A 27,512-nucleotide genomic window follows, 5' to 3' on the forward strand; every position below is an offset into this window, starting at 1 on the left:
GTTCTGCAAAAGGTCAGGCAGAAGGTCCATTGGTCCATGACCAGTGGCAGCCCCCAGCTGCGCCTTCCCTTCCAGCGCATGCATCTGTGCACGCGTCTGCACTGGGGGCTTCTGCTGCTGCTGCTGCTGCTGCTGCTGCTGCTGTGGGGCTGCTGCTGCTGCTGATGCTCCCCAATACAGCAGCTAAGAGCCTCTCCGTCGTCTTTCTAACTGCTGCTGCTGCAGTTGTTTCTGCTGCAGCAGCAGCAGGAACTAGGGGAAAAAAGGGGCGGGGAGGGCTCTGGCCGCGAGCTGCTGCTGCTGCTGCTGCTGCTGCTGCTGCAGCTTCGCTGCGGAAGGCCTGCGGGCCATTTTGAGGTGTACGTTCACCGCAGACGAGCCCCGCAGGCTCCTCAGAGCCCCTCAAAGTCTGCAGCAGCAGCAAAGCAGCTGCCCGGGAAGAAGCAGCAGCAGCAGGGTCTGCAGCAGCTGCTGCAGCAGCGCTGAGCACCTGAAGAGGAATAACAAATTAAAACAAATGAGAGAAATCAGAAAGAGAAATAAATAAATGAAAAAGACTCTTAAACTTTTCTTTAAAATTGGGGATTGCTTCTCACCTCTTTGCTGCTAAGAAATGCTGTGTTAAACCAAATTGGACTTAATTTGAAGAGCTGCAGCAGCAGAAGTCCAAAAAGTGGGAAAGGAAGTAATAAGGAAGTAATAAGGAAGTAATAAGGAAAGAGCAGCAGCGGCACTTACGATGGCTGCAAACAACGCGCGGGGTCCTCTGCTGAGACACACTGCCGCTGCTGCTGCTGCTGCTGCTGCTGCTGCTGGTGTCTGCTGCTTGGGAGCAGGGGTAATGTACTTGTTGCAGAGAGGCAGCAGCGAAAAAGTGGTCGACAGTAAACAGCAGCGCAGCAAAGGGGCAATGGAGCCGCAAGTAGCCAGCGAGCAAATTGCCAGAATTGCTGCATCTGCGTGGCTGTCTTTGTTGCACTAAAGAAAAGGAGTTAAAAAATAAAAACTAAAAATAAAATGATTTAAAATCTCCCGTCAAAACCGTCGCTTACGGCCAATGAGCTGTCGATACACCCCGCCAGCAGCTGCGCCACCTCCGCGTCCCGGAGGCTGCCAATCTGCAAAAGAGAACACAAACAAATAAATAAATATATAAATAAATAAATAAATAAATAAATAAATAATAATTGATTAATTAATTGATTGATTCGCACCTGGTACGACAGCGTGGTGGACAGCAGCAAAGAAGCAGCAGCGCGGACAGTTTCCTCTGCGTGGCTCATCAACGCCAAGTACGCATTTGCATTTATTTGTTTTTTGTTTTTTAAATTATTTTTATCTTCATTTAAATGCTCGCTGAGAGGATTCAAAGCCAGCAACAGCAGCGGCTCGGGAATTGCGTCTGTCTGTTCCTGCAGCAGCAGCAGCAATAAGAACAATATTGAATTTCAGTCTCCTGTTGCTTTGTGCAGCAGCTGCAGCAGCAGCAGCAGCAGCAGCGGCAGCAGCGGCAGCAGCAGCAGCAGCAGCGGGAGCAGCAGCAGCAGCGGCAGCTGCAGCAGCAGCTCACGCTCACCTCAACCTGCAGCAGCAGCGAAATGGCACACAGAGCCAACGCAGGCAAATCTGCTGCTGCAGCCGCTGCTGCAGCAGATTTGCCCTCTGTGGGGCCCCCCAGGCTTTTCCTCAGCAGCTTCAGGAGATTCCCAGAGCAGCGCAGAGAGTGGAGAGCTGAAAACGAAAAGATTAAATGCTGCATGCGCTCCCCCATGCATGCGCATGCATTCATGCATGCATGCATGCATGCATGCATGCATGCGCTGCTAGTTGCTGCTGCAGCAGTACCTCTTGCTTCTGCTGCGTCTACGCAGACGAAGAGGAACTGCAGCAGCACGGCGAGGAAGTCCGCAGCGAGGGGCTGTTGGAAAAATAAGAAAATGAATTTCTCGAAAACAAAAATAAGCAAATTTAAAATAAACAAGAGGAAAGAACAAATTAATTAAAGTTAAAAATAAAAGACAAAAGAAAAATTAATTTAAATTAAAAACCAAAAACAAGACTCACTGCAGCAGCAGCAGCAGCAGCAGCAGCAACAATGCCCGCTAAGTGGTGCAGCCGAATTGAAATCCGCAGCGCAGTTCCTTCCCTCAAGGGCTCGGGGCTCATTAAGTAAAGAGAAAGGGCCTGCGCATTATTCAATTGGAATTAATAATTAAAAATAAATAAATAAATAAAATAAAATAAAAATAAATAAATATAAATAAAAATAAACGTGGGGCTGCATGCAGCCCCAAACGGGGAGCGCCTCCTAATTTGTCCTACCTGGGCAGCCAGAGTCGCGTTAGCTGCTGCTGCTGCTGCTGCTGCTGCCGCTGCTGCTGCTGGTGCTGCTGCTGCTGCTGCAGCAGGGGTAGAAAGCTCAAGCCCTGCTGCCACGCAGCGCCCCAGGAGCTGCAGCAAAGCCTCGGAGCGGCAGCAAAAGTTAAAAGAAGACCCTTCGAGGACTTTTGAAAGAATCCAACTGATGGAAGTTGGCTGCCAGATTGTGCTGCTGGCCTCTGCAGCAAAGACTTGGTTCAGGAGCGCCTGCAGACAGGGGCAGCAAAGGTGACCACTGGTCCACCGCAGCAGCGCCAGTGGACCACTGGACTCACTGGGAACTTGCTGCAGCCCTCGTGCGCAAACAAAGGCAGCAAATGGTCTGCAGACAGCAGCAGGTCGAAGTGGACCATTTGCGAAAGGCTGCTGCTGAGCCCCGGGGGGCTTTTGCCTTGCGCTGCGCATGCATCAGCAGCAGCAAAGAAGCAGTTTAGCGTCTTTTGGCGCGAAAATGCGCAGCAAAAGCAGCAATTAAGCAGAGCAAATGCAGCAAAACCCAAGGGCCTCCCCACCTGCCTCATTTGCTGCTGAAACGCGCCGCTGCTCCACCCCCGCCACTCACAAAAACTTGTGCTGCTGCACACCCGCGAAAACTGCTGCAGCGCCGCGTCTCTGTGTCTCGAGAAGCTGCTGCTTCTCAAGACGACTCCCAGCAGCAGCAAAGCGGGGCGCGGGTGCAGCAGCTGAGAACAAAGAGAAGGGAGCATAAGAAGCAAAGTTGAGGAGTCGAGTGGAAAGTAGTGGCAATTAAATGAAATAAAAAGACAAAAGAAAAACAGAATCGGCACTGACAAATGACAGAGCACAGGGCGTACGGGGGAAGCCGCGGGGAGGTCTTTGAACAACTTATGGATGCACGCCGCTGCTCTGTTTTGTTGCAAAATGGCATTTGGGGTTTTAAAATGATTTATTTTAATTAAACTTACGCCTTTACAGCCGGAGGAGAGTCTTCAAGGCTAGAGCTGAAAGCGGCGATGGAAGATCGGCCGCGGATTCTGCATCGGATTCAACTCACGGGCACGACAGGAACAGGAAAGCAGCAGCAACGAAGCAGCTGTTGTCCGTCTGGAGACAAAAACCCCTTCTTGAGGACAGCTCGTGGTCAGAGGAATACAAATATGCAAAATTACGAGATTGAAGTCCACTGAATGGAGCCCTTCGGAGCGCAGCAGGCTTCCTGAGAGCGCCGCCAATTCCGAAATTCCCGCGCAGACGTCGCAGTCGAGAGCTTCTCCTTCTTCTTGAACTCCCCCGCTCAAAACCAATTTAATTAAATAAACTGCAAAAGATAATTCGGCAGCTGTTGCAGGAGGCGAAGTGGCGGTGTCAGTTTCGGTTGCGAGGCCCAGCGAGAGGCTCAGCATGTTTCTGTTTCTGCACATCACAGAAGCACGAAAGAGAGGCGGAACGAAACTCCACTTGCCCGATCATGTTTTTTTGAGCTGCGAATAATTTTAAAAATAGTAAATTTAACTTTTGGAGGGATGATCACTCACTTGCAGCATTTATAAACTGGTTGGCTTCTTCCGAAATTCTGTCGGAGGCTCTTGGGGATGCGCTGGGTCCAAAAGCTGCACGGAAAACGCCGTTGATGAACTCCGCTTGTTTGCAGCCAGCAGCAGGGCATGCATGCTGAAGAAGAGCGAAATAAAAGTGCAATGAAATGATCTTTTCGGGAATTCCGACGGACTTTCCAGCTGAAGTAGAACACGAAACTCATCTTCATTCCCAAGGCAACGTATTCTCGAATCGACTGGCCGTCTTGTGCGCTTGTTCGCACTTGAGTGAAACCACTTTGAACTTCCACGAGAGTTAAGAGCATTTGGGCGAGGCTGTTGAAGGCTGCGGCGCGGTCTGCAGGTGACCAGTGGACCTCTGTGAGTCGCAGGCCGAGCACGAGCTGCTGCAGGTCGCGGAATCTGAAGCAATTTGCGTTTTATTCCTTTTAATTCCTCGAAATGGAGAAACATTTCCCACATTTGCAGCCAAGAACTGTGAAAAGTCTTCCCAGCTCTGCACCACCTCGCAGCCGCGTTTCTGCACGCTGCAGTTTCTGAACTGAGTCCACCAGCTGCTTCCTGCTGCACCCAGCTTACCCCGGAAAGTGTTTTCGGCCAGAAGAAAGCAGCACAAAACTTGTTCTTTATTTATTCCCGAGTTCAGCTGGAGAGAACAACGGCTTCCCTCTTCAAGTGTCTTTCGGATTTCCGTCAGCAGCAGCGGCGCTTCGGGAACACGGCTGCTGCTGCTGCTGCTGCTGCTATTGCTGCTCTGGCGGCAGAGGCTCGCAGCGCACAGGCCAGTGACTGCCGCGAGCTTCTTTTCGTCTGCTTCCCACTCCTGAAGCAGTTTGCTGCACTGGTTGCTGCTTTGCTGCAGCAGCAAGACTCACTGGTTTCGACTTCAGCAGCGAGAGCGCCGCGTGCAGCAGCCACAGCTGGTCTTGCTGCTTCCGGGCAATGCAGAGGAAGCTGCTGAAGGCTGCGAAGCACTGCAGCAGCAGCAGCAGCAGTCTGCAGCAAGTGGCAGCTTACCTGTGTCGAAGTGGTGCTGCTGAAAAGAGCAGCAGCAGAAGATGTGCGTCTGCAGGCACTGGACCGCCGCGTGGGCCACTGGTCTGTTGTTTCGGACAGTCTCCAGAAGCCAATCAACAATGCAGACATCTTCAATGAACAAAAGTTTCAGATTTTCCGAAAGAGGACTTAAGATCTGCTGCAGCAGCTGCAGCGCAGCTTCCTGCACTGTTGCTGGAGCTGCTGCGGAGGCAAATACGGCCTGAAACGTTTGCCCCAGCTGCAGCAGCAGCAGCGAGTTGTGCTGCGCCTGCTGCAGCAGCTCGCAGCAGCTGAAACACCCAGACACAGCCTCCAGCAGCAGCGGCAGAGCTGCTGCAGTGGGCGGCAGCAGCCGCAGCGCCCTGGCCACCTTGGGCAGGCAGCTGGAAGCAACTGCTGCTGCAGCAGATTCTTCTGCTGCTCGCAGCACTGCACAGAAGCTCCCAAGAATAACATTTGCTGCTGCATCCCCAGCCTTCACTGCAGCAGCCAATCCATCCGTCAAGTGCCCCCACAGCTCTGGATCCTGCGCAGCAGCAGCAGCAGCAGCAGCAGCAGCAGCAGCATCAGTTGAATGGAAAGTTGCACCAAATTTGCAAATCTGTTTACCTGCAGCGCCTGGGGGACGGCGGTGGAGTCCCGGGCTATGAGCTTCTCCAGCAGCAGCAGCAGCAGCAACTTGGGCGGATCTGCAAACTGCAGCAGCCACTTGTGCAGCTTTGCTGCTAGACAAGTTTCGCTGTATTGCTGCTCTTCGGGGCTGTAGTTGAGGGCTGCTGCATCTACAGCCAAGGCGGCGCTGCAGTAGTAAATAAATGAATTAAAAATAAAAACAAAGATATTTATTTTAGAAAATGAACTGCCTACTTCATTGCGGCCTCAGGCTCTGTGCAGCCAGAGGACTCATCCATGTACACCTCGTTTGCCAGCAGCTCCAACTTCGAATTTCGAAAAATAATTCGAAGTAATATTTCGAAATAATAAAACTAAGACCTGCGTGCGTGGACTGCAGCAAGGACTCACAACAGAATCCAGAAATGTCGTTGAGTGCAGCAGGTAATGGCCAATCCGCAACGCCGCAGTCTGCGGCAGCTGCTGCAGCACCACCCACACCTCTTGCACAAATCTGAACTTCGTCACCGAAGGAATCTGCTGCTGCAGCGCCAAAGCGACGCAGTCGAAGCAAATCTGCTGGCCGTTGAAAGCCTCAGTAGCCCAAGGGTGATGTTGGCTGTGTTCTTCCAGCTTTCTGTAAACGCGAAGCGTCTGCGGAACTCGCTCGCAGTCGCCTCCAACCATTTTGACTAGTGATTTAATTTAATATTTGAAGTCGAAGAAAGCAGCACGCAAAACTTAGCGGCGAGAAGATGGTGTGAGAGTGAAGGCGTTTCAGCTTTCTTGAACGGTTCCGCCGAGCTGCCTATACACCCGAACCTACTCAGCACCGCATCACTGTAGCGCTTCTGTTCAGAGGGAATCTTCTGCTATTTCTGTGAATTGTGGGTCCGCGTGTCTCTGAGTCTACAGTTATTATCCTAATAAGCTTATTTTATCCTGCAGGAGTGTTGAAGCTGTCAGGAAACTGGGAAACGGACTTCCCGCGCGCTGCTACTGCAGCTGTTTCTGCACGGAAAGCAGCAAGAGCTAGGCGAGCGGGCAGCTACGAACTGCGCAGTGTGGAAGCTCTGTCAAATATTGGGAGTATAAAATAATTCGTAACAAGCCACCCTGTTTTTTTCGTCTCGCTTCCGGTGGAAACACAAGGAAAACTAGTTGGCGTGACAATGAACAATTGAAGCTAGGCTTGCACGTAGACAGTGCATGCGTGCATTCATTTGTCTCCGTTATTAATTTGCATTAACGCATTCAGTTGACCTTTGAGTGTATGTACAGCTTTGTTGCGCCCTTACAAACTCTCCCAGCCGCTATGTCGCCCGCCTGCTGCGCAGCCAGACGGCCGCCGGCTCCAGCAGCTGCAGCAGCAGCAGCAGCAGCAGCGGCAGCAGCTCCCGCTGCTGCAGAGGGCTCACCAAGAAGTGAAAGGGTCTAGAGTCCCCGTTATGGGGGGAGGCTGTTCTGTGGATTCGGGATAATTGTCGAAGTTCGAAGTGTCATCAAGTCCCTGAAAAAAAACAAATTATTTCTTTTCTTTTTCTGTTTCAAGTAACTACAAATGCACCGAAATAAAGCAATTAAAACAAAACAAAGAAGATTAAACTATTTTAAAAGCTGCTCACTGCATGCGCTTCAATCCCACTACACCACAAACCCCAGCTGCCACAACAGCCACCACCACATGCAGCAGCAGCAACAGCAACAACAGCAGCAGCAGCAGCAGCAACACCATCGTCATCGCCGCGCCACCCCGACCAGCACCGACTGCCCAACAGCAGCAGCAGCAGCACCACCACCACCAACAGCAGCAGCACCACAAGCAGCAGCAGCACCACCTACAGCAGCAGCAGCAGCAGCGCCCCCGTGCCACCACCACCTACAGCAGCAGCAGCAGCAGCAGCAGCGCCCCCGTGCCACCACCACCTACAGCAGCAGCAGCAGCAGCAGGAGCGCCCCCGCGCCACCACCACCTACCGAAGCAGCAGCAGCAGCAGCAGCAGCAGCAGCAGCAGCGGGCTGACCTTGAAGGCGGGCTTGTAGGGGGGCGGGAGCTGCTTGTGGATGAGTGCGTTCCAGTCGAAAGCAGCAAACCACTTGTGTTCTTTTATATCTGCAACTCCGTTTTTTAAGTTTCCGTAACGCTTCGCCAAGTCCGGAGTCAGCAAACGCTTCACCAGCATCTTCGCGTTCCTGCAGCAAAACCACCCACCCCCTGCTGCTGCTGCTGCAGCAGCGGCTAGAGAGCTGCTGCTGCTGCTGCAGCTGCTAGAGAGCTGCTGCTGCTGCTGCTGCAGCGGCTAAGAGCTGCTGCTGCTGCTGCTGCAGCGGCTAAGAGCTGCTGCTGCAGGGGATAGGTGCCTGCTGCTGCAGCGGATAGGTGCCTGCTGCTGCAGCGGCTGGCTAGCTGCTGCTGCTGCGGCTACCTAGTTGGAAGAACGGATAGCTAGCTGCTGCTGCAGCGGCTAGCTAGCCGCTGCTGCAGCTAGCTAGCTAGCGAGCGTTGGGGGCCCCCCGCTACGCGGGGTGTGAAGCACCAAGTGGCGCTGCTGCCCACGCCCCGCGCCGCAAGCACAAACCCTAAACCCCAAACCCTAAACCCTAAACCCTACTTGTCGAAGGACTTGGGGAACATAATTCTCCCCCCCAAAATCTTTTGGTAAACCCCCATGGGCTCGTCGTCGAAGAAAGGCGGATAGCCAACAATCATTTCGTAAATCAAAATGCCCATCGTCCACCAGTCCACGGGCTTTCCGTGGCCTAACGAGCAGCAACACGAAGCAACACACTCCTGCTGCTGCTGCTGCTGCTGATGCTGCTGCTGCTGCTGGTGCTGCTGGTGCGTGGCGTGTGCGTTGGCGCCGCCAGTGCTGCGGCGGCTGCTCGTGTGGGGTCTGCTGCTGCTGCTGCCGCTGCTGCTGCTGCTGCTGCTGCTGTTGCTGGTCTGCAGCTCAGGCCACTGAAGCGCAAAGTGTTTTAGTTTTTCTTGCCTTTGTTCAGCAGCACTTCGGGCGCGATGTACTCGGGAGTGCCGCAGAGGGTGTAGGTGCGGTGCTCTATCACTTTGGCAAAGCCGAAGTCCGTCAACTTCAAATATCCCTCGGAGTCCACCAGCAAGTTCTCTGGCTTTAAATCACTGAAATAAACAGCAGCAAAAATGCAATTATGGCGCAAACGGCTTTTAAAAGAGCACCTAAGTGCGGGCAAACGCGCATGCACAGGAATCTGCATTCAGGATGCACGCAGTGCAATTCAGCCACGCATTTTCCCGCAAAACTCGCGGTGTGCGAGGCAAATAGGCCTTAGTTAATATATAATTAATATTATGCAAAATATTTGCAGCAAATTGATCCAAAAATGCACTTGTTCGCTGCTTGATCACTGTAGATCACTCGGACCACTTCGGGCTACTTTGTGCTAACTCGAAACACTGGCTCGCCAGCCACTTCGGAAATAGTTTGAGTGTTTTCAAATTGATACTTGTTTTATTAATTAAATTAAATAATAAACAAACTAAAACGGACGGTTAAAGGCCAAATGAACTGAAGAAATCCAGCGCTTTACTTTCAATTCACAAAACATGAATATTTCCTGCAGATGCAGCAAACATGCATGCATCTGTAGAAGCCCTTTTGCCTATTTTTGGCCGCTTTGTCTTTTTAATTATCCCATTTAGCTTTAGAAGCAACAAGTAGCTTTTATTCTCACCGGTAGATGATATTTCTGCCGTGCAAGTACTCAAATATGGTGGTCACTTGCGCCGCGTAGAACTTGGAGGCGTCGTTTTCGAATCTTCTGTTTTTCCGCAAAACTGTGAAGAACTCCCCGCCTATAACATATTCCATTACAATGTAGAGGTAGTGGTCGTCTTTGAAGGTGCCTAGCATGTTCACCTGAGGGCAAACACTGCAGCGAAGCAGCAGCTAACACCCAACGCCCGAGCCTTTTCAAGGAAATCAGCCCACAAAAGACCAATAAACACTCTATTCTTTGCACTGGATTTACTATGTAAGATTCTCTGGCAATTTTAAAAGAAATTCAGCACAAAAGTACTTCAAAATAAATGCAAAATGTAAGAAGAGGAAATGAAAGTCGCCGAGAAATGCTCCGTTGTGCTGAACAGCCACAGACTCTTTTGGAGGCAGTACGTCTGCCAAATAAAAATAAATAAATACGAAAAGATTTAATTATTAAAGTATATTTCATGAAGAACAAATTTAATAAACAGCAAATAAAAGAAGCGCAGAAACGCAAGACCAACGGAATCTTGCAATGCAACTTGAATGCGGCACCGTCTTTCTCAACCACAATTGCGAAACCAGAGTCTAAAGAGACTCACTTGATTCAAAAACACAATTAAATGGATTAATTTAATAGATACTATATTAATTTAATAAATATTATTCATTTCCTTCAAAAGAATAGTCCCAGTGCAACATGAATTCCCATAAATGAGAAACTGCTGCACGTTGATCTGCAGCAAATAACAATTTGTTTGCCCAAAAGCTGCAACTGAGCCAAATAAATAAAAGAAATTAACTATCAAAAATAAAAACTTTAAATATTACAAAAAGAATAAAGTTTACAGAAGTGAAAACACGCCAACAGATGAGTGGATGCACTCAAGTAGATATGCAAGATATCTGCGAAGTGCGGCTGCTGCAGCGACGCAGCAGCAGCTGCTGCAGCAGCAGCGCCACAAAGTGAGGCCACAGCAGCAGCAAACCCCTTGCGAGCAGCAGCGCCACGCGCCGCAGCAGCAGCAGCAGCAGCAGAACCAGGAAGAGCCCCGCGTCAGCAGCAGCAGCGCAACGACCGCGACGAGCACCGCCACCCCACCAACACCAGAAGCAGCAGCAGCGGCAGCAGCAGCAGCAGCGGCAGCAGCAGCAGCAGCAGGAGCTTACAGTGAAGGGGTGGTTGATGAGTTGGAGAATTCTTTTTTCCGACAAAATGTGATCAACTTGCTTCTGCCTTATAACAGCAAACTTCTTCAGCCGCTTTATAGCCACGGGCGGAGATGTGGGGTCATCTTTGCGGCGCGCGAGAAACACGCGGCCAAAAGACCCTAATAATAAACCCCAAACCCTAAACCCTTAACCCTAAATCCTAAACCCTAAACCCCAAACCCTAAACCCTAAACCCTAAACCCCAAACCCTAAGCTAAAGCCTAAACTCCAAACCTGAGACCCCAAACCCTGAACCCTACACCCCAAGCCCCAAGCCCCAAACCCCAAACCCTAAACCCTAAACCCTAAACCCTAAACCCTAAACCCTCACCGGTGCCGAGGGTGTTGGCGAAGACGAAGTTGGAGGCTGTGCATTTGCTGGGGGGAATTCGAATTTGGCGCTGCGAGGATTCAGCAGCAGCATCTTTTTGAGAAGGAAGAAGTTTTCGAAAAATGTCCATTGTGGATTAATGGAAATAAAAATGAGAAGTTGCTGCAGCAGGTTCAACAAACCCTTTTGTGAAGTGCGCAAACAGCAGCAGCAGGCGCTGCAGCAAACGAGCGGGCTGCGCCTCAGGTGTACGTACACCCCAGCGCCACGGCAAGTGCGGAGACGAACTCTGCGTCAGTTGAGCCGCCCTGAGGAGTCAAAACAGAACAACAAAACTCAATTAAAACCAAAACTGAAAAGCAAATCAAAAGAAATACAATTCCCCGAAAAATGCAAACAAAAGACCCCAAAAAACCCCTAAAGGAGCCCCTGCGGCAGCAGCTGCAGCGGCAGCTGCAGCAACAATACCGCAACAGCAGCAGCTGCCTCACTGCCCAGCAGCAGCTGGTGAGGCGCCGGGCGCTCTACAGCCTCGCGCCAGGCACTGGGCAAGCAGCAGCAGCAGCAGCAGCAGCAGCAGCAGCAGCAGCAGCAGCAAGGACCTGGGCCACGCCCTAGCAGCAGCAGCAGCACGGGAGCACTAGAGAAGTCAGGAGCAGCAGCTCCCACTTTCACTAAGTCTTAAATGCACAACTGAAGACCTCAAATGCTTGTGGGCAGCAGCAGCAGCAGCAGCAGCAGCCGCCGCCAATGCATGCATGCACGAGGTGTACGTACACCTGGCGGCAGGCCGCCGAGGCCGCGCTTTGCGGTGTCTGTACACCCCAGGGCCCCCGCAGGACACACACGCATGCAAAAGCTACTAGGGCCTTCCTCGCTGCTGCAGGAAGAGCTGCTGCTTGCTCAAGATTCTACTTAGGAGGCCCTGCTGCTGCTGCTGCTGCTGCTGCTGGGCTGCCGAGGGCTGCTGCTGCTGCTGCGTCCCAGGGGAGCCTCACTCGGAATGGTTGCTCGCAGCAGCTGCTGTTGCTGCTGCTGCTGCAGTTCCAGCGCTGCAGCAGCGCCCCCGCCGCTTTAAGGCCACAATTGCATGCATGCGGAAGCAAAATAAATAGAGGGTAGGGGCAAAGGGGAGCGAAAAGGGCAGATGAAGCTGGCAGCTAGTGCTGCTGCTGCTGCTGCTGCTTACCCATTGGCTGACCAGCTGCAGTGCTGCGGACGCGGTGCTGCTGCTCCGGGCAGTAGGGCCTTCTTCAGCTCCAATTGCAAAACTTAGCAAAGTTTTCCATCCGAAACAAATAAAGAAAAAGCGAGAAAGGCAGCAAAGGCGAAAATCCCCGCGAGGGGAAGCTGAATGTATGCAGGGCTGCGACGGGTACGATTGGCTCGGGCTGCTGCTGCGGTCGTTTCTGGCGCGGCTATTTGCGGCTCATTTGCGTTTATTTTTCTTTTTATTTATTTGAAATACTTTTATTTATATAAAACTCGCGAAATTGGCGCATTCGCGCCAACTTTCCGCGCCAACAACGGGGTGTCACTACACCTGCGCCTCCGCCCCAGTGGTCTGGCTCGGACCAGTGCACTCCCCAGCGCCTTCGCCGATCCACTCGTTTTTAAATAATTAAATTAATTTAATTTCTGCAAATATTAAATGAATACAAAATCTGGAGGCGCTGCGGCCAGCCGGACGCAGCAAGCAGCAGCAACTTGTGTGTTCGGGGGGCTCTCTCCTTCTCCCCGCGAGCCGCTGCCATTAAAATGCAACTTTTCCCACTTCGCCAGCTAGCTAGCGGCCAATTATTCTTTTTTTGGCCAATTCTTTCTTTTATTTTTTAAAAGGAGCCGAAGAAGCCTCCGATTAGCGCAGCCCCAGCCTGGCCTCTCTATGCAGCCAAATCCAGAAAAAAATGCGTCTTTTTTTGACCCATAACATTTAAATTTTATTCACTGGGCCACACACAACTGACGCAAACACTTTTTATTTCTAATGGACTCATTTTAGCTCATTTTATTCTTCTTAAAGCCCCGGCCACTCACTATATATATAGTAGGCTGTCTTAGTGTGAAGGGATTTGCTGCAGTTGCTGCATCTGTCGCTGCTGCTTCGGCTCTGCTGCTGCTGCGCTGCTGCTGCTGCTGCCTTAAACACGCCGCGGCGTTGCTGCTGCTGCAGCTTCAGTGCAGCGCCTGCTGTTTCTTCTTCTGACTCCTTCAGTTGCTTCGAATTCTTAAAAAGGCTTATTTAAAAAGTTTGTTTTTAATTCATTAAAAACAACTCAAGAGTCAAATCTTTGAAAGAAAAAATGGCAATTAAAATATTCTTTTGTTTGGCCATTAAATACTTCCAACTGTACATGCAGCTGCTGCATGCACTTAAATGGGGAATATCTTTCTAATAATAGAAGTAATAATAATAATAATAATAATAATGATAAATAAATAATGGTAATGATAATAATACTAATAAATGGTAATAATAATAGTAACAATAAGTGCGTAATAAAATATTTAAAATTGCGCTTTTGTTTTTATAAATGCAACTCGCAAGCCCCTGTCTATACAGCGCAGCAAGAAATGCACTTTTGCTGCACAAGGGCAGTACATACACAAGCCAAGGCAGTGTACATATATAAATAAATATATATATATATATACAATATATATATAAATCTATATATAATATATGTATATTGTATATATATTTATATAAATATATATATATTATATGTATATATATATATATATGCAGAAGCAGCAGCAACTGCCTTTCCTGGGGCGCTGGCATGCAGCGCAGCAGAAGGCCAGTTGGGGCTTTCTGCGTTTTAAAACTTCGGAATTATTTGCAATTGCGAATTAAAATTATAAAATATCTTTAAAGCTTTCATTGTTTTGCAATTGTGTTGGTTTTGGCTAAGAGAAAATGCTGCATGCAACACTCGAGGCTTTGTCTGCGGCCTCGGTTTGGGGGAAAGGCATCTGCAGCGGGACTAATTGCATCCCTGGCATTTAAATTGTGAGAACTTCGCATTTAATTGTCTATTTATTTATTATTTAATTTATTTGTTAATTTATTTGTCAATTCATTACAATTTAGCGGCCCGCTTGATGAACGGGTCCACAATGCCCGGCAAGATGGGCCGTACGTACACCGCAAGGTATGAGTAAAGTGGAAACATTGCCTTCCGCGCCCGCTTGTCTGCTGCCTTGAGGATCTAAAAACGGAAAAACGAAACAAAAAAGAATTAAAAATATCTTTTTTAATAAATAGTTGCCACCTGCTTTGCAAAAAAAAGAAGAGAAGTGGAAAAGAGAAAACGCCGCATTTGAATCCCAGAGTTCCACTTGCTGCTAGTCGAAACGGAGGAACTTCTGCATATTCATGTATCTACACAGACACTGAAAAATAGAAAAGTATAATTATAATTGTTTTTAAAAATAAATTACCCTTCTGCATTCATAAATACTTTTACAGAATCACCAGCATGCAAATTCACAAAGATGAATAGTCAGAAACAGACTGCGTTCCAGATATTCATAGTAGCTGCTGGTGCTTTTATTTCTTTGAATTTGCACAAGTGCATGCAATTAATTCAGCTAATTAGTTTAATATTCTTAATTTATTATTTCTTTAATCAATTATATCAAAAATAAAAAATAAGATTAATTTTCAAATTCGGAAACTCACATAGTCCACGCAGACGTCAACGGGCATTCGGCTGTCCGCCTCTTCTTTCATTTCATCTGTTTCTTTTTTGTCCATTTTATTTGCTGCTTGTGCGTCTTCGCCTTCTGTTTCTTTCAATGAATTGCTGCTTCTTTTGTCGCTGCTGCTGCTGCTGCTGCTGTTGCTGCTGCTGGGTTTTGCTTCATTGTTGTCGCCGTCTGCAGCAGAGCCGCTGTTAGTCTGCAGCTGCCGCAGCTGCTTTTCGGCCTCTGCAAAGGCCTGCGGATAAATTGAAAATTAAAAATTCAAAAGAAGACAAATTAAAAAGAAATAAGACACACAAACTTCGAAACTTTCTAATAAATGTATTAATAATAAATAGCCAGCTATTATTATTATTCATTAAATCATAAATAGATAATTATTTTTAAAAGCAGAAGATGAAACTGCTGCGCAAGGCAAGCGAAACGAAAGCTGCTCGCGGCAAATGGAATGCACAGTGGATTCAGATCCGCTTCATCTGCAGATAAACAATTATAAATATATAATAAATATATAATAAACATATAATAAACATATAATGAATATATAATAAATATATATTTCAATTAAATTAAATAAAAAAGAACAAAAGTTATTGTCGCCGCTGCTGCTGCGCAGAGAAAGCCAGTGCAAGTGCTGCTGCGCGTTTTTCTGAAGCTTCTGCTGCGTCTCTTTGTGGATCTTTTGAAGATATTTATTTGAAATAAATAAGTAATTATTTAATATTAATTAAATTAAATAAACTAAATAGTTTTAAGCTTCTAAAACAACTTAATTCCCGTGATCGGCCCACATTCCCATCCCTCATGCCCGTCTTCACAGACGGCGGGCAGCAGATGGTCACGTCCACCTGGTCGCCGCACTCCATTCTGAGCGCCTCAAAGAAGCCTGAAAAGACAAAAAAGTCAATTTTGAAGAATTAAATTCAAACTCGAACATAAATAAATTAAACTTGAACATTCCCGCTTCATTAAGCTTCAAAAGTAGCTCTTAACCGGCGCAAAAGGCGGCGGATCGGCGCAGCAAATCCTCAAAACTGCAGCAGCTGCTCGCCTGTCACTGCGAACTTGCTCGAACAGTACGCGCTCCGAAGCGGGAGGCCAATTTCGCCACTGAGAGAAGAAATTACAACAATTTGGCCCCGAGTCCGTTTCAAATGGGCCAGCGCGTACTTAGTGCAATAAACTGCAGAATATAAACGCAAATGCGGAAAGAAAATGGAAAAAAAACGAAGAGTTTCCGCGAAGATACGCAGAAACGCGTGCAGGCCGCTGCAGCAGCAGACCGCAGCTTTTGCTGCATTTAATTCCCTTTTTTGGTTGTATTTTCTTCAGAATAGACAATTAAATGAAACCAACCGTAGCCGAAGAAGTTCACGTCCAAAAGGCGCCTGAAAATCTCCATATCGGCAAATTCTGAAAAGGGGAAGTGCGCACTGACGCCTGAAACAGCACAATTCGCAGCAGCAGCAGCAGCAGCAGCAAAAGCGGCATTTTTGCAAATTCATGATTCAAATTAAATCCAAAAGAAACACCGACGGCTTCTAGATCAATTCAACTTCCATTTCCGCTTCTGCAGTGAAGGGCGCAAGCCATACATGAATTCTGAAGTGAAGCCAACGAGTTAAGGGCCGCTGGAGCCACAGCAAGAGGGCCACCGGACTTTTTGAATTCAAATTAATAAGTAAAAATGATTATTTTTTTTGAAACAGAATTAACGCCAAGATCACAAGCATAAGCCGCAGTTTCAATTGGACTTGGTCTGTTTCTGCAATATTTTGCCTCCACGACAACGCAAAAAGGAGAAAGAAAGGAACTTGAAGAAAAACAAAATAAAGTTTTATTCATTTCAAGTACCTGCGTTCAAAACCAAGACATCGAGGCGGCCGAATTCCCTCACAGCCTCGCTGATGAGGTGAGCACAAGCCTGCAAATGAAGCAGAAAGAGTTTGAAATGGAAGTATATATCTTTATGCATGTTTCCAACAATTAAAAAACAAAAAAGTGGAATAATTTGCGCCATTTTGGCGCAAAAGTCGCGAGAAAACCCGCGAGTTGCAGTTTGTTGAACAGAACCTGCGCGGGAGGGAATCTGGGAGGAAAGCAGCAGCAAAAGCAAGGTTTGGGGGCTATTTTTCGTGGCCAGTTCGTTAAAAGTAAAACTAATTCATTTTAAAACACTCATTTGGCGTTTACCGCCTCTTTCGTCACGTCCGTGGGCACCGCCAAACACCCCCCAGCCCCCGCAGCCAGGCATTCAGCTTTTGCTGCCTGCAGCGCCTTTTCCCCCCGCGCGGCCAGCACCAGAGAACAGCCTCTCCGTGCGTACCGCAGCGCCAGCTCCTGCAGCAAACAGCGCACAAACAGCAGCAGCAGCAGCAGCAGCAGCAGCAGCAGTTGGGGTTGTTCTCGGGGCTGCAGCAAACTTGAAAAGCTGCTTTCCCGAGCACTGCTGCTGCAGACGCAGGCCCTTCACTGCCTGCGGCGCGTGCTAGCTCCCACACCAGCAGCAGCAGCAGCAGCAGCAGCAGCAAAGCTTCACCTTTCCTATTCCCTTGGTGGCTCCGGTGATCAGCACCACGGAGTGGGGGATGTACTTGTCGCTCCTCAGAGCCAGGAGGGCCGGAGAGTTTCCCATGGGGCTGGAGAAGGCGAAGTTGGCTCTGGGGCGGCTGCGTGGCTGCAGCGTGACCCGAGTTCAAGTCGATGGCCACAGCAAGACAGAGCCGAAAGCGGGAGTTTCGCGGCTCGCCGCGCAGCCAGAAGCCCCAACTCCTGGAAATTAAAGGAAATTGAAAAGATTTGACGAGATGAGGAGAAGATCGCGTGAAAAATGGAGAAGAAACCGCAGAGAAATGCGGCGGAGTGTTTGCGCGGTTGGCAGCGGCGCTCTGGACGGCGCGCCCGGATTTCGCATTGAAGGAAATGAAATCGGAAATTATAAACTGCTAATTCAACTAATAAATGCATTTTATTTGCGCTTTCCTTTTCAAATTTCGCAAACCGCCAGCCACCACCGCCGCAGCCTCCGCCGGAGCCTCAGCCACACCACGCGTCCTCGAGTGAGTGCCGCCCGCCATTGCTGCCAACAGCAACTGCTGCTGTCTGTCGATTTTGCAAAACAAAACTTCAAAATTAATTTCCTTTTCAGTTCAATAATCTCAACTGCGTCTTTTCGCTTTCTCCCGACGGGCCACACCTGCATTCGTGCTGCTCCGCCGGCGCCGCCATGGCGCGCCTCGCAGCTCTGGCCCAACTATTGAACATTTGGCCCCATAAATGTATTATAGGATCTTCAAAACAAATTGTTTATATTATCTCAAGAACAAATGCCATTTTTAAGGCTTTTTTAGCCACTTTATTCCGCACATGCGCCGCTGCTGCGGCGCTCTCGCCGTCCCACTGTAACTCGGGGTGTACGTACACTCCACGCATTTGCTGCAAACTCCTCTCAAGCTCAGAAGCTGCAAAAGCTCCCATTTATTATTTTTTGGACTTTTTGGATTTCTGCGTGGCTAGCTGCTGCTCGCTTTCACCCCTCCTTTCAATAAATTACATCTTTTAATTCAATTTTAAAATATATTTTAATATATTTTGTTCAAATTTGCCGCACTAAATTTGCACTTTATTTCCATCTGCAGCAATTCATAAAGGCAAAGTCTGCTTTCTTAGAATTGCAGTAATTTTAAGTTTTGAATTTAATTTCTGAAGTCCTTTTTGCAAGTTTAATTCCACCACAAAACATTTATTTTGCAAAATATTTATTTTTCAAAATATTTATTTCGCAAGATATTTATTTTGCAGAATATTTGTTTTGCAAAATATTCGTTTGAGGAGAAATGGAAATAATATTAAAATGAAAATAATGTTAAAATGCAAGTATGGTTTCTTTAAAGACAATCTGAATTGTCTATCTCTTAGAGCAAATATAAATGCAGCTGTTTTTGTGGGTCTTTGTTTTGCTGCAGTTGAAAAGCAGCAAAATATTAATAATATTAATTTCCACCTTTTGTCTTTTTATTAAAAGGAGAAGCAAATAAACAGAGGAATAGGAACAAAAGAGAAGAAATAAACAAATGAATTAAAACAAAAAAAGCAAAAGAGTAAAGAGAAATAAAAGAGAAAAGGAAGCAAATGAACGAAAAAAGAAGAATAAAAAATAAAACAACGAAATTCACGTACAGCATTTTATCTGGCCTTTGTAGACGAGATAATTGAGAAATATAAAATAAAACTTTTTTGCAGAGTAAATATTTGTGACAAAAGACGTAACGCAGGCTGTACCTGCGCATGCATTCAGTACACCGGAGCAGCGCACACGTGAGAGTAGAATGCAACGGATTCATGAAAAAGAGTTTAAAATCGAAAAACAATACAACTAATTCATGAAAATTAGTTTAATATTGAAAACGAATGCCATAAATTCATTAAAATGAGTTTAAAACAAAAATGAGTGCAACTACTTCGTGGAAATGAGTTCATGCAATTTGCGCAATCTTTTGAATTGGCCTTTTTGCCAGCATGCGCGTGCGTATTTGCACACACACTTACTTTGCTCATTTATATTTGTTTATGTTTATACTTATATATATCATATTTAATATGTATTATTTGTGTTTGTATTTTTAAGTATATTATTTGAACAAGTTGTTGCATAAAAGGTTCTTCTCTGTGGCTGGCCTTCATCTACTTGTGTTTATTTCTTTCTGAGAGCTCATGGCGCCTTGTCAGTTGTTAAAGAGCTGACGGAGCTCTCAGCCAAAGCCCAAATCCCAAACCCTAAACCCTAGCAACTAAACGGTAAACGCTAAGCCCTAAGCCCTAAGCCCTAAGCCCTAAACTAGGGTGTATAGTTTTTGAAAAAGAGGGAAAAGGAACGGAACAAAGCTTAAAGTTTGTCGGGCACATGAAGGCCCTGGAGATGCATGGGGCTTTGGGGCGGCTCCGAAGAATAAATAAAGTGACCCCAAATGAAGTTGACTTTGCCACATTTGCCAGTTGAGGTGTACGTACAGCGCAGGCCGGTGCTGCATGCGCGCAGGCCCGCGCACACCTCGAAGCCCGTGAACCCCTAAATACATAAATAAGTGGAGTTCAGAACAAGAGCAAGAAGACCGCATGCGCGTTTGGCGAAAGCGAATCCAATTTAATTCCTTTTTCGACAAATCTCCCCACTGTACACACACCACTCCCTGCACTTCCCACGCTGCACTAAATATCCAAAGCCCCTTGCTAAGCAACCCCCGGGGCCGCAGAAGGCCCCCGCCCGGGCACCCGTCGGGCCTTCCGGGCCCCAAAGATCCGGGGCCCCGGGGGCCCCCGGGGCCCCGGCCGCGGCGCTGCGGAGAGTCACTGCTCGTAGACGGGGCCGGCGGCGGGGGGCCCCTGGGGGCCGCAGCAGCCCGGGCTCGGCTCGCGGTACTCCCGCTCGAGGTCGCGGGCCTTCTGCTGCAGCGCGGGAAGCTGCTGCGCGGCGGGGCAGTAGGCGTGGGCCTGCTGCAGTGTCTGTACATCGGGCGTGCCGGGGGGGTCCATGGGCACGCCGGGCTGCGGCGGCAGCGGCGGAAACAGCATTTGGAAGTTCCCGTGGCTGCGGAAGCCGGAGTAGGCCATGACTCCCTGGCGCGTCAAGATGTCGGGTTCCGCGACGAAGCCCGCGAAGTTGACCTGCCCCACCTCGGGGGGGCAGGTCACCATGAGGGGCGGCATGTAGCGCATGCGCGGGTCTCCGTCGGGCGCGGCGCTGCGCTGGAGGGGCCCCGGGGGCCCCCCGGGGGCCCCCGGGGGGCCCCCCGCGCCCGCGGGCGCGGGCGCGGGGCAGAAGGGCGAGAGCGGGCTGAGGGGCGGCGCGTTGGGCGGCCGGCCCCACCTGAAGCCCTCGAGGAGCTCGACGGCGGCGCTGCCGCTGCTGCCGCCGCCGGGGGAGAGGAGGGTGGCCGCGGGGTTGCGCTGCTGCTGCTGCTGCTGCTGCTGCTGCTGCTGCTGCAGCAGGTGGGGGTGCTGGGCGACGCGGACGTCGATCTTGGCCTCGTAGGGCAGGCTGATGGCGCCGCAGCTGCTGAGGGGCAGCGGCCCGAGCTGGAAGGGCAGCGGCGCGTCGGCAGCCACAGCAGCAGGCAGCGCGCCGGCGAGGATCGGCGGCAGCGCAGCAGCAGCAGCAGCAGCAGCAGCGGGGGGCTGGTAAGGCACCTCGATGACCTTCTCCACGTAGCGCGGCACGTAGTAAGGCACCTCCACAGTCTTGACCTTGGGCACCTGGCGCACCACCGTCTGCGGGACCTCGACGAGGGCCTCCCTGACCACTGGTCGGATGGTCTGGACCACCCGCTCCACCAGCTGCACCTTGGGCCGCGGCACGATCTTGGGCGGGTACAGACACGGCACTTCCACAGGCACTTCCACGTACTTGACCCCCTGCGGCACCTCAATGACCTTCTCCTCGACGACGGGTTTGTAGACCTCGCGAGGCACTTCTTTGAGCACTTCCGTGACCTTCGGAACAATCTTTTTGACTTTCAGACTCCGCGCCACTTCTGCGAACTTGTGCGCGTAGTGCACGTGCGGCACTTCGATGGTTCTTTCTTGCACTTCTTTCTTCGCGATGTAAATCTCCCGCTCCTCCACGATTGGCCGCGCGACGAACTTCTCGGGGATGCGTCTGCGGATCTCCGCGGGCAGCGGCATCGGCCCCAGCGCGGTCATCACCTGCGGCGGCGCCCTGCTGCTGCTGCTGCTGCTGCTGCTGCTGCTGCTGCTGCTGCTGCAGGGCACCGTGCTGTGCAGCGGCGCCGGCGCGGGGGGGACGCCCGCGGGCCCGGGCCCGCCGCTCGGGAACGAGCCCTCGCGCGGCTCCCTCGCGGCCTCCTCCTGCTCCTGCTGCTCCTGCTGCTCCTGCTGCTCCTGCTGCTGCTGCCGCTGCTGCTGCTGCTGCTGCTGCTGGAAGGCGGCTTCGGGGAACTCGAAGCCGGAGAAGTCCGCGGAACGCGACGGGTGCGGAAGCGGCTGGACGAGGACGTCCACCCCCTCGCCAGGGGCGGTCACATCCTCCTTCTTGTTCATTTTCTGGCCTGCACGCAGCAGCAGCAGCAGCAGCAGCAGCAGCAGCAGCAGGCGCGTGGGGCGCCTCCGTCGCCCGCCCCAGGGCCACGCACAGACAAGCAGCAGCCACACGCGCCCGCAGCAGCAACGCAGCCACCCACAGCCGCGACACCGAACACCAGCGCACCACCCCCAGACCACCAGCAACACAGCCGCAGCTCCAGACCACAGCAGCACGAACGGAAGCAGCACAGCCAGCAGCGAGGACAAAGAACGCAACAAAACTGCCTCCCGAAGAAAAACGAACAGCAGCAAGTGCCGAAACGCAGCAGCAACAGAGGCGCAGCCGCGCGAGCCGCCCGCGCGTCGGCCGCGGCGAGTCGCTGGCCCGACACCCGAGAAACTCCGAGTTCAAACGCGAAAATAATGCAAAATACTCTTTGTTTTCCTTGAAACAAAAATAAATGAAGCAAAAGCACAGGAAATGAAGGCGACGGAGCGGCGGCGGAGCGCTGCCGATGCACGCAGGAATGCAGAGGTGGCTATACACCCGAAACCCACTTGATCCCGCAAAGCTAAAGCCCGAAGAGAAGCTGCACCTCTTGGAAAAGCTCTGCTGTTTAACAGACAAAAAGGAGAAAAAGAAAAGGCACGACTTTGTAACACTTTGGAATTTATGGAGCAGCAGCAATTGCTGCAGCATCGAGCCGTCGTGAACTGCTGGCACCAGCAGCCGGCCTCGAGCTCGCGCCGCTGGGGGGCTGGCCACCGGCTCAAATCCCCGAATTTAGTCCCGCCTTCGCCTTTTAAATATAATTTTCAACAAACCTTTGCATAAATATTACTTTTGACCGCCACAACATTTTGCTTTCCGCAGCTTTCCCCCAGGTTCCCGCCGCCAACTCGAAACAGCCACGGGCACGCAGCGCCGCGCCCCGGCCAGCCACGCCCTCTCCGCGCTGCAACGCACCTTTATTCCACGAGAAATTAATTTAAAATGAAGTAAAATTAAAAAACATCGAGCTTTCCACTTTTAATCCGCTCTATGTACACCCGACGCCCCGCGTCCTGCCCAGCCGTAACAGCTAGTTGGCTCCGCTCGCCGATCGCCGCAGCGCCTCCCGCCCCGCCTTTCAAAGCAGCTTCAAAACTCCAACACTTTTTCATTATTTAAAGCTCTCAGAGTTCATTCTGGCGCTCCTAGAAGCCCCTCAGGTGCCTAGACACTGCGCCTTGCCTTCCCTTGCCTTGCCGCCGGCCGCCCACAGCACGCGGGGTGTACGTACACCGAAGCCACACCGGTGAAAACCAAATCGCCAGCAGCTCTCCACAAAAAAAACTATTTGCAGACTTTCAGCCACTTACAACTCCGCGTCCAAGGCGCCCGCAGTTGGCGGCGAGGGCAAAACAGCTCCTAGGGTTTAGGGTTTACCTGGTTTTAGGGTTTACTCGAGGGCCCCTGGAGCCACACGGTGGCCCCTAGACCTTGCAAACCCTAGTCAAAAAGAATGAGCAGCAGCTAGAGTTCAGTATTAACTACTTTTTGTCTGCCAGAGGCTTCCCTCCCTGCCTCCGTTCACAACCAAACTTTAGGGTTTAGGGTTTGGGGTTTTGCTGCAGTTGCAGGGGCCCCTCAGCAGCTCGGGGGGCCTCGGGGGGCCCCTGGGGCCCCGCAGCAGATTTCTTCGGGGCCACCAAATTTGGGGTGTACGTACACCCCAGCTCAACCCCACAAAAGCCCGCAGCTGCTTTCGACGGCCCAGCCCACACAGAGCAGCAATGGGGGCCCCCAGACCCTTGCAACATTAGGGGCCCCCGGGGGCCCCCAGACCCTTGCAACATTAGGGGCCGGGGGCCCCCAGACCCTTGCAACTTTAGGGGCCCCCGGGGGCCCCCAGTCCCTTGCAATATTAGGGGCGCCCGGGGGCACCCCGCCCCTTTCCACATTAGGGGCCCCCGGGGCCCCCAGTCACCTGGCACAACAGGGGCCCCCGGGGGCCCCTGTTTTGCAGGGGCCCCCTGGGGCCCCCAGTCCCTTGGCACAACAGGGGCCCCCGGGGCCCTTTGGTGTTGGGGGCCCCCAAATTCACTTTAAGCTCCCTGTGGGGCAGCAGCCCCTAAAGGACCTTTTGTGGGGTCTTGGCAGCCAAGAACAGAAGAGTGGGCCCCCTGGTACTTGGGGACCCCCTTCTGTCTCGGGGGCCCCTTCACTCTGGGCCTTTGGAGGCCCCCTCTAGCCTTGGGGGCCCCTGAGGGCCCCTGGAGGCCCCTGGGGGAACCTGGAGGCACCTAGGTGGCCCCTAGGGCCCCCTGGGGGACACCTAGGGGCCCCTGAGGGCCCCTAGGGGCCCCCTAACGAGCCTCTAAGGGCCCCCTAGGAGGCTTCTAGAGGTTTAGGGGGCCCCTGGGGGCCCCCTGGAGGCCCCCTGGGGGCCCCCTGGGGGACCCCTGGGGGCCCCCTGGGGGCCTCCTGGGGGCCCCCTAGACCTCTAGGGGCCCCCTAGGGGGCCTTCAGGTGCTTGAGACAAACTGAAAGAAGCTGCGGTGTTGCTGCAGCCAGTACTTCATGTTTTGACAAGTCCAGCTGCAGCGAGAAGAAAAAATAATAATTAAAAAAGAAAACTTGAGCAGCAAATAGATAGTCTAGTAGCCCTTTACTTGGCATGTGAGGCTGCTGCGGCTGCTGCTGCTGCAGGTGCGGTTGCTGCTGCTGCACATGCGGTTGCTGTTGCTGCAGGTGCTGCTGCAGGTGCTGCTGCTGCTGCTGCTGCTACTGCTGTTGCTGCAGGTGCTGCTGCTGCTCACGGGCTGGTTGCCTCGCAGGTCGCTGCAGACGGCGCCGGCTTCTTCCAAGATAAGACAGCCAGCAGCAAGATCCTGCGCAAGGCAGAGGCAGCAACAAGGGTTTAGGGTTTAGGGTTTAGGATTTGAGGCTTAGGGTTTCGCGCCGCAGCATTTTGGCGCCTCTGAGGCTTTGAGGGGCAGCTCCCACTTAACTTCGAGTGTACGTACATCTGGAGTTGCTGCTGCTGCAGCTGAAGCCTTCAGCGTGGCCTCTTGAGCCTCTCGCAAGCCCCAAACCCTAAACCCTAAATCCTAAACCCTTGAGCCCTAAACCCTCGACTTACCCATTCCTTAGGTCCAAAGGTGACTAAGCAGTCCAGCCGGCCCGCAGCTGCAGCAAAGCAGCAGGCAGCACACAAGAAGCTGTCAGCAGCAGCAGCCGTACAAGCAGCAGCAACAGCAGCAGCAAAAGCAGCAGCAACACCAGCAGCTAGCTGAAGAGAAAGCAGCTCTGGAGAAAGCGAATAGCCCCGGCGTAGCAAAGTGCAGAAGGAACAACAACCCTAAATCCTAAATCCTAAACCCTAAACCCTAAACCCTAAACCCTAAACCCTAAACCCTCAGCTTACCGAGATAACACAGCTCCATTGCTGTGCTGCCAATGTGTCGAATGTCTAAACAGTTGAGTGTCAAGTAGCCCACGTTACTCAATACGCATTCTGCAGCAGCAGCAGCAACAGCAGCAGCAGAGGCAGCAGCAGGGCAAGCACAGCAGCAGCAGCAGCAGCAGCAAAAGCAGCAGCAGCAAAACAAGCACAGCAGCAGGAAGTTTGACGCACGCACTAATAAGGCCACTTCTAACTGCAGATCCAACTAAAAGGTCAACAGCTAAACTCAGGAAGAAAGGGCCCCCTGGGGCCCCTTTTGGGGACCCCCTGGGGCCCCTCTTGGGGGCCCCCTGGGGGCCCTTTTGAGGGTCCTCTGAAAGAGCCACTGGGGGGCCCCCAGCCACTGGGGGGCCCCCCTGTTGGGGGCCCCTGGAGGAAACCCCTGGGGGGCCCCCTGAATAATGGGACCCCCTGATAACAACACATGATGAGGCTCTCTAGCGGGGCCCTTTTAAAGTAAACCCCCTTAGGGGGCCCCCCAAAGGAAGCCCCCTTGGGGGGCCCTTGAGGGGGCCCCCCTTGGGGGGCCCCCCTTAGGGGGCCCCTTGGGGGGCCCCTGGGGGGCCATTGAGGGGGGCCCCCTGGGTTTGTGAGGTGAAGCTCACCTTGAAATCTTTTGAGGTAGGCCCGACGCGTTTCGTCTGTTGTTACTTCTAGCTGCATGCAGAGCAGCACAAAAAGCGAGGCCCTGCGCCCAGCAGCAGCAGCAGCAGCAGCAGCAGCAGCAGCGGCAAAAGCAATAGCAGCAGTAGGCGGGGGCTCGACGCAGCACCGCTGCCGCTGAAGCAACAGCTGCAGCAGCAGCGAGAAACAGCGCAGCAACAAGCAGCAGCAGCAGCAGCAGCAGCAGCAGCAGCAGAGACGCACCTGCCGCAGCGTGGAGACGCCGAAGGAGACACACGCGAGAGCCGCTCCAATGTCTGTACACCCCGAGCTCTTTACGGGCACTCCGTTAAGGTGGGCCCCTTTGCCTCGCTCTGCGCTGAACATTTCCTTCTGCAGCAGCAGCAGCAGCAGCAGCAGCAACAGCATTAGGGGCCCACCCAGCCGGCCAAACCACACTCTAAACGGACCCCTGCGAACCCTCAAGACCCACGCAGAACACGAGGGACCCCGGGGCCCCCTGGGGCCCCGGGGGGCCCCCTGGGGGCCCCTGGGAATTAATTGGGGGCCCACAGGGGCCCTTGAGGGGCCCCACAGGGGCCCCTTAGGGGCCCCACAGGGGCCCCTGAGGGGCCCCACAGGGGCCCCTGAGGGGTGGGGGCCCCACAGGAGCCCCTGAGGGGCCCCCCTGTTGACTCACAGTTAAGGGAGAATAAACAACTCCGAGAAGGACTTTTTTATTTCGGGAGAAGGCGATTGAGACTGTACATACACCCGAGAGGAGCAGCAAGAAGCGAAGCGCAAGCTGCAGCAGCAAGTGCAGGCACGCGCCCACAGCAGCAGCAGCAGCAGCTGCTGCTGCAGCAGCAAAAACGCCAGCACAGGAAGCTTACCACAAGTGAAGGGAAAGCCATGCACGAAGTTCGTTGTCCCGTCAATCTGCAGCAGCAGCAGCAGCAGCAGGGGCAGCAGCAACAGCAGAATCCTTTGAGAAACCCAAAACTCCCGCTGGGAGCGCAGCACACGAACGAGGGCAGCCAGAGCCACAGCAGCACCAGCAGCAGAAGGGGCAGCAGCGACGGCAGCAGCAGCAGTAGCAGCAGCAGCAGCAACAGGAGCAGCAGCAGCAATAGAAGCAACAACAACGGGAGCAGTAGCAGCAGCTGCAGCAGCAGCAGCTGCAGCAGCAGCAGCTGTAGCACCGACAGGGTCAATAATCCATGTGGGCTCGTCCGTCAGCTTCTGGTTTGGAGCAACCGATTCTGCAGCAGCAGCAGCAGCAATACGAGAGAGAGCAGCAGCAGCAGCAGCAGCATGGGGAGCTGCAGTCGCTGCAGCAATGGCGGCAGAACACAAATGAGCAGCAGCAGCAGCAGCAGCAGCAGCAGCAGCAGCAGCAGCAGAGGAAGCAGCAGCAGCAGCAGCAAAAAATGCAACGGCACCGCATCAGCAGCGACAAGCCAGCAGCAGCAGAGAGCAGCAGCAATGATAGCTAATCTTCCACAACAGCAGAAGCAACAACAGGAGCAACATCAGCAACAGCAGCAGCAGCAACAGCAGCAGCAGCAGCAGCGGTGCTGCTAACCTTCACAGAAAAAGGAATGGCTGGGGAATCTTTCCCTTATCTTTTCTTTAAGCGCCTCTTCCACTCGCGTGTCATATTCTGTAACAAGATCTGCTGCTGAGCTCTTTGTCCTGGCGCAGCTGCTGCCGCTGCTGCTGCTGCTGCTGCTGCTGTTGCGACATCCGCAGCCGAAGCCCTCCATAATCAGGGGCTCCACATCTCGGGCAAGTTGCTGCACAAACTCGAGGCGAACTTCTGTTTCAGACATGGCTTCTACAGCTGCAGCAGCAGCAGCAGCAGAAGCAACACCGCATCACCAGCAGC

At 52.0% G+C, this 27,512-nt stretch overlaps 5 protein-coding genes across 5 annotated transcripts; 1 reads left to right on the top strand and 4 right to left on the bottom strand.

Annotated features, from left to right (window-relative positions):
- Window positions 1-13: 13 nt before the first annotated feature.
- On the bottom strand, window positions 14-10,956 carry ETH_00012950 (AGC kinase, putative; the record flags this gene model as incomplete). Its single annotated transcript, XM_013372516.1, is given in 23 exon segments — window positions 14-490; window positions 597-650; window positions 739-978; window positions 1,053-1,118; window positions 1,215-1,412; window positions 1,577-1,731; window positions 1,846-1,918; window positions 2,323-2,586; window positions 2,892-3,062; window positions 3,510-3,658; window positions 3,876-4,011; window positions 4,070-4,254; window positions 4,476-4,752; window positions 4,772-4,860; window positions 4,914-5,460; window positions 5,544-5,733; window positions 6,965-7,056; window positions 7,571-7,739; window positions 8,159-8,306; window positions 8,537-8,682; window positions 9,255-9,439; window positions 10,454-10,614; window positions 10,827-10,956. 23 exon segments carry the CDS (start codon window positions 10,954-10,956, stop codon window positions 14-16), a joined length of 4,302 nt encoding a protein of 1,433 aa, XP_013227970.1.
- Window positions 10,957-13,909: 2,953 nt separating this feature from the next.
- On the bottom strand, window positions 13,910-17,169 carry ETH_00012955 (uncharacterized protein; the record flags this gene model as incomplete). Its single annotated transcript, XM_013372517.1, has 7 exons — window positions 13,910-14,038; window positions 14,512-14,769; window positions 15,326-15,420; window positions 15,891-15,974; window positions 16,389-16,458; window positions 16,728-16,874; window positions 17,074-17,169. The coding sequence occupies 7 exons, from the start codon at window positions 17,167-17,169 to the stop codon at window positions 13,910-13,912; spliced, it is 879 nt and encodes a 292-aa protein (XP_013227971.1).
- Window positions 17,170-19,880: 2,711 nt separating this feature from the next.
- On the bottom strand, window positions 19,881-21,590 carry ETH_00012960 (inner membrane complex protein IMC3, putative; the record flags this gene model as incomplete). The annotated part of the gene is made up of 1 exon (XM_013372518.1): window positions 19,881-21,590. The coding sequence occupies one exon, from the start codon at window positions 21,588-21,590 to the stop codon at window positions 19,881-19,883; it is 1,710 nt and encodes a 569-aa protein (XP_013227972.1).
- A 2,622-nt stretch (window positions 21,591-24,212) lies between these two features.
- On the bottom strand, window positions 24,213-26,011 carry ETH_00012965 (inositol monophosphatase, putative; the record flags this gene model as incomplete). Its single annotated transcript, XM_013372519.1, has 5 exons — window positions 24,213-24,446; window positions 24,698-24,744; window positions 24,983-25,072; window positions 25,627-25,678; window positions 25,889-26,011. 5 exons carry the CDS (start codon window positions 26,009-26,011, stop codon window positions 24,213-24,215), a joined length of 546 nt encoding a protein of 181 aa, XP_013227973.1.
- Window positions 26,012-26,536: 525 nt separating this feature from the next.
- Window positions 26,537-27,208, top strand: ETH_00012970 (uncharacterized protein; the record flags this gene model as incomplete). Its single annotated transcript, XM_013372520.1, has 1 exon — window positions 26,537-27,208. The coding sequence occupies one exon, from the start codon at window positions 26,537-26,539 to the stop codon at window positions 27,206-27,208; it is 672 nt and encodes a 223-aa protein (XP_013227974.1).
- Window positions 27,209-27,512: the final 304 nt, after the last annotated feature.

The sequence above is a fragment of the Eimeria tenella genome, genomic scaffold (genome assembly GCF_000499545.2).
Source record: "Eimeria tenella Houghton genomic scaffold, Eth_scaff10, whole genome shotgun sequence".
Taxonomy (NCBI): Eukaryota; Apicomplexa; class Conoidasida; order Eucoccidiorida; family Eimeriidae; genus Eimeria; species Eimeria tenella.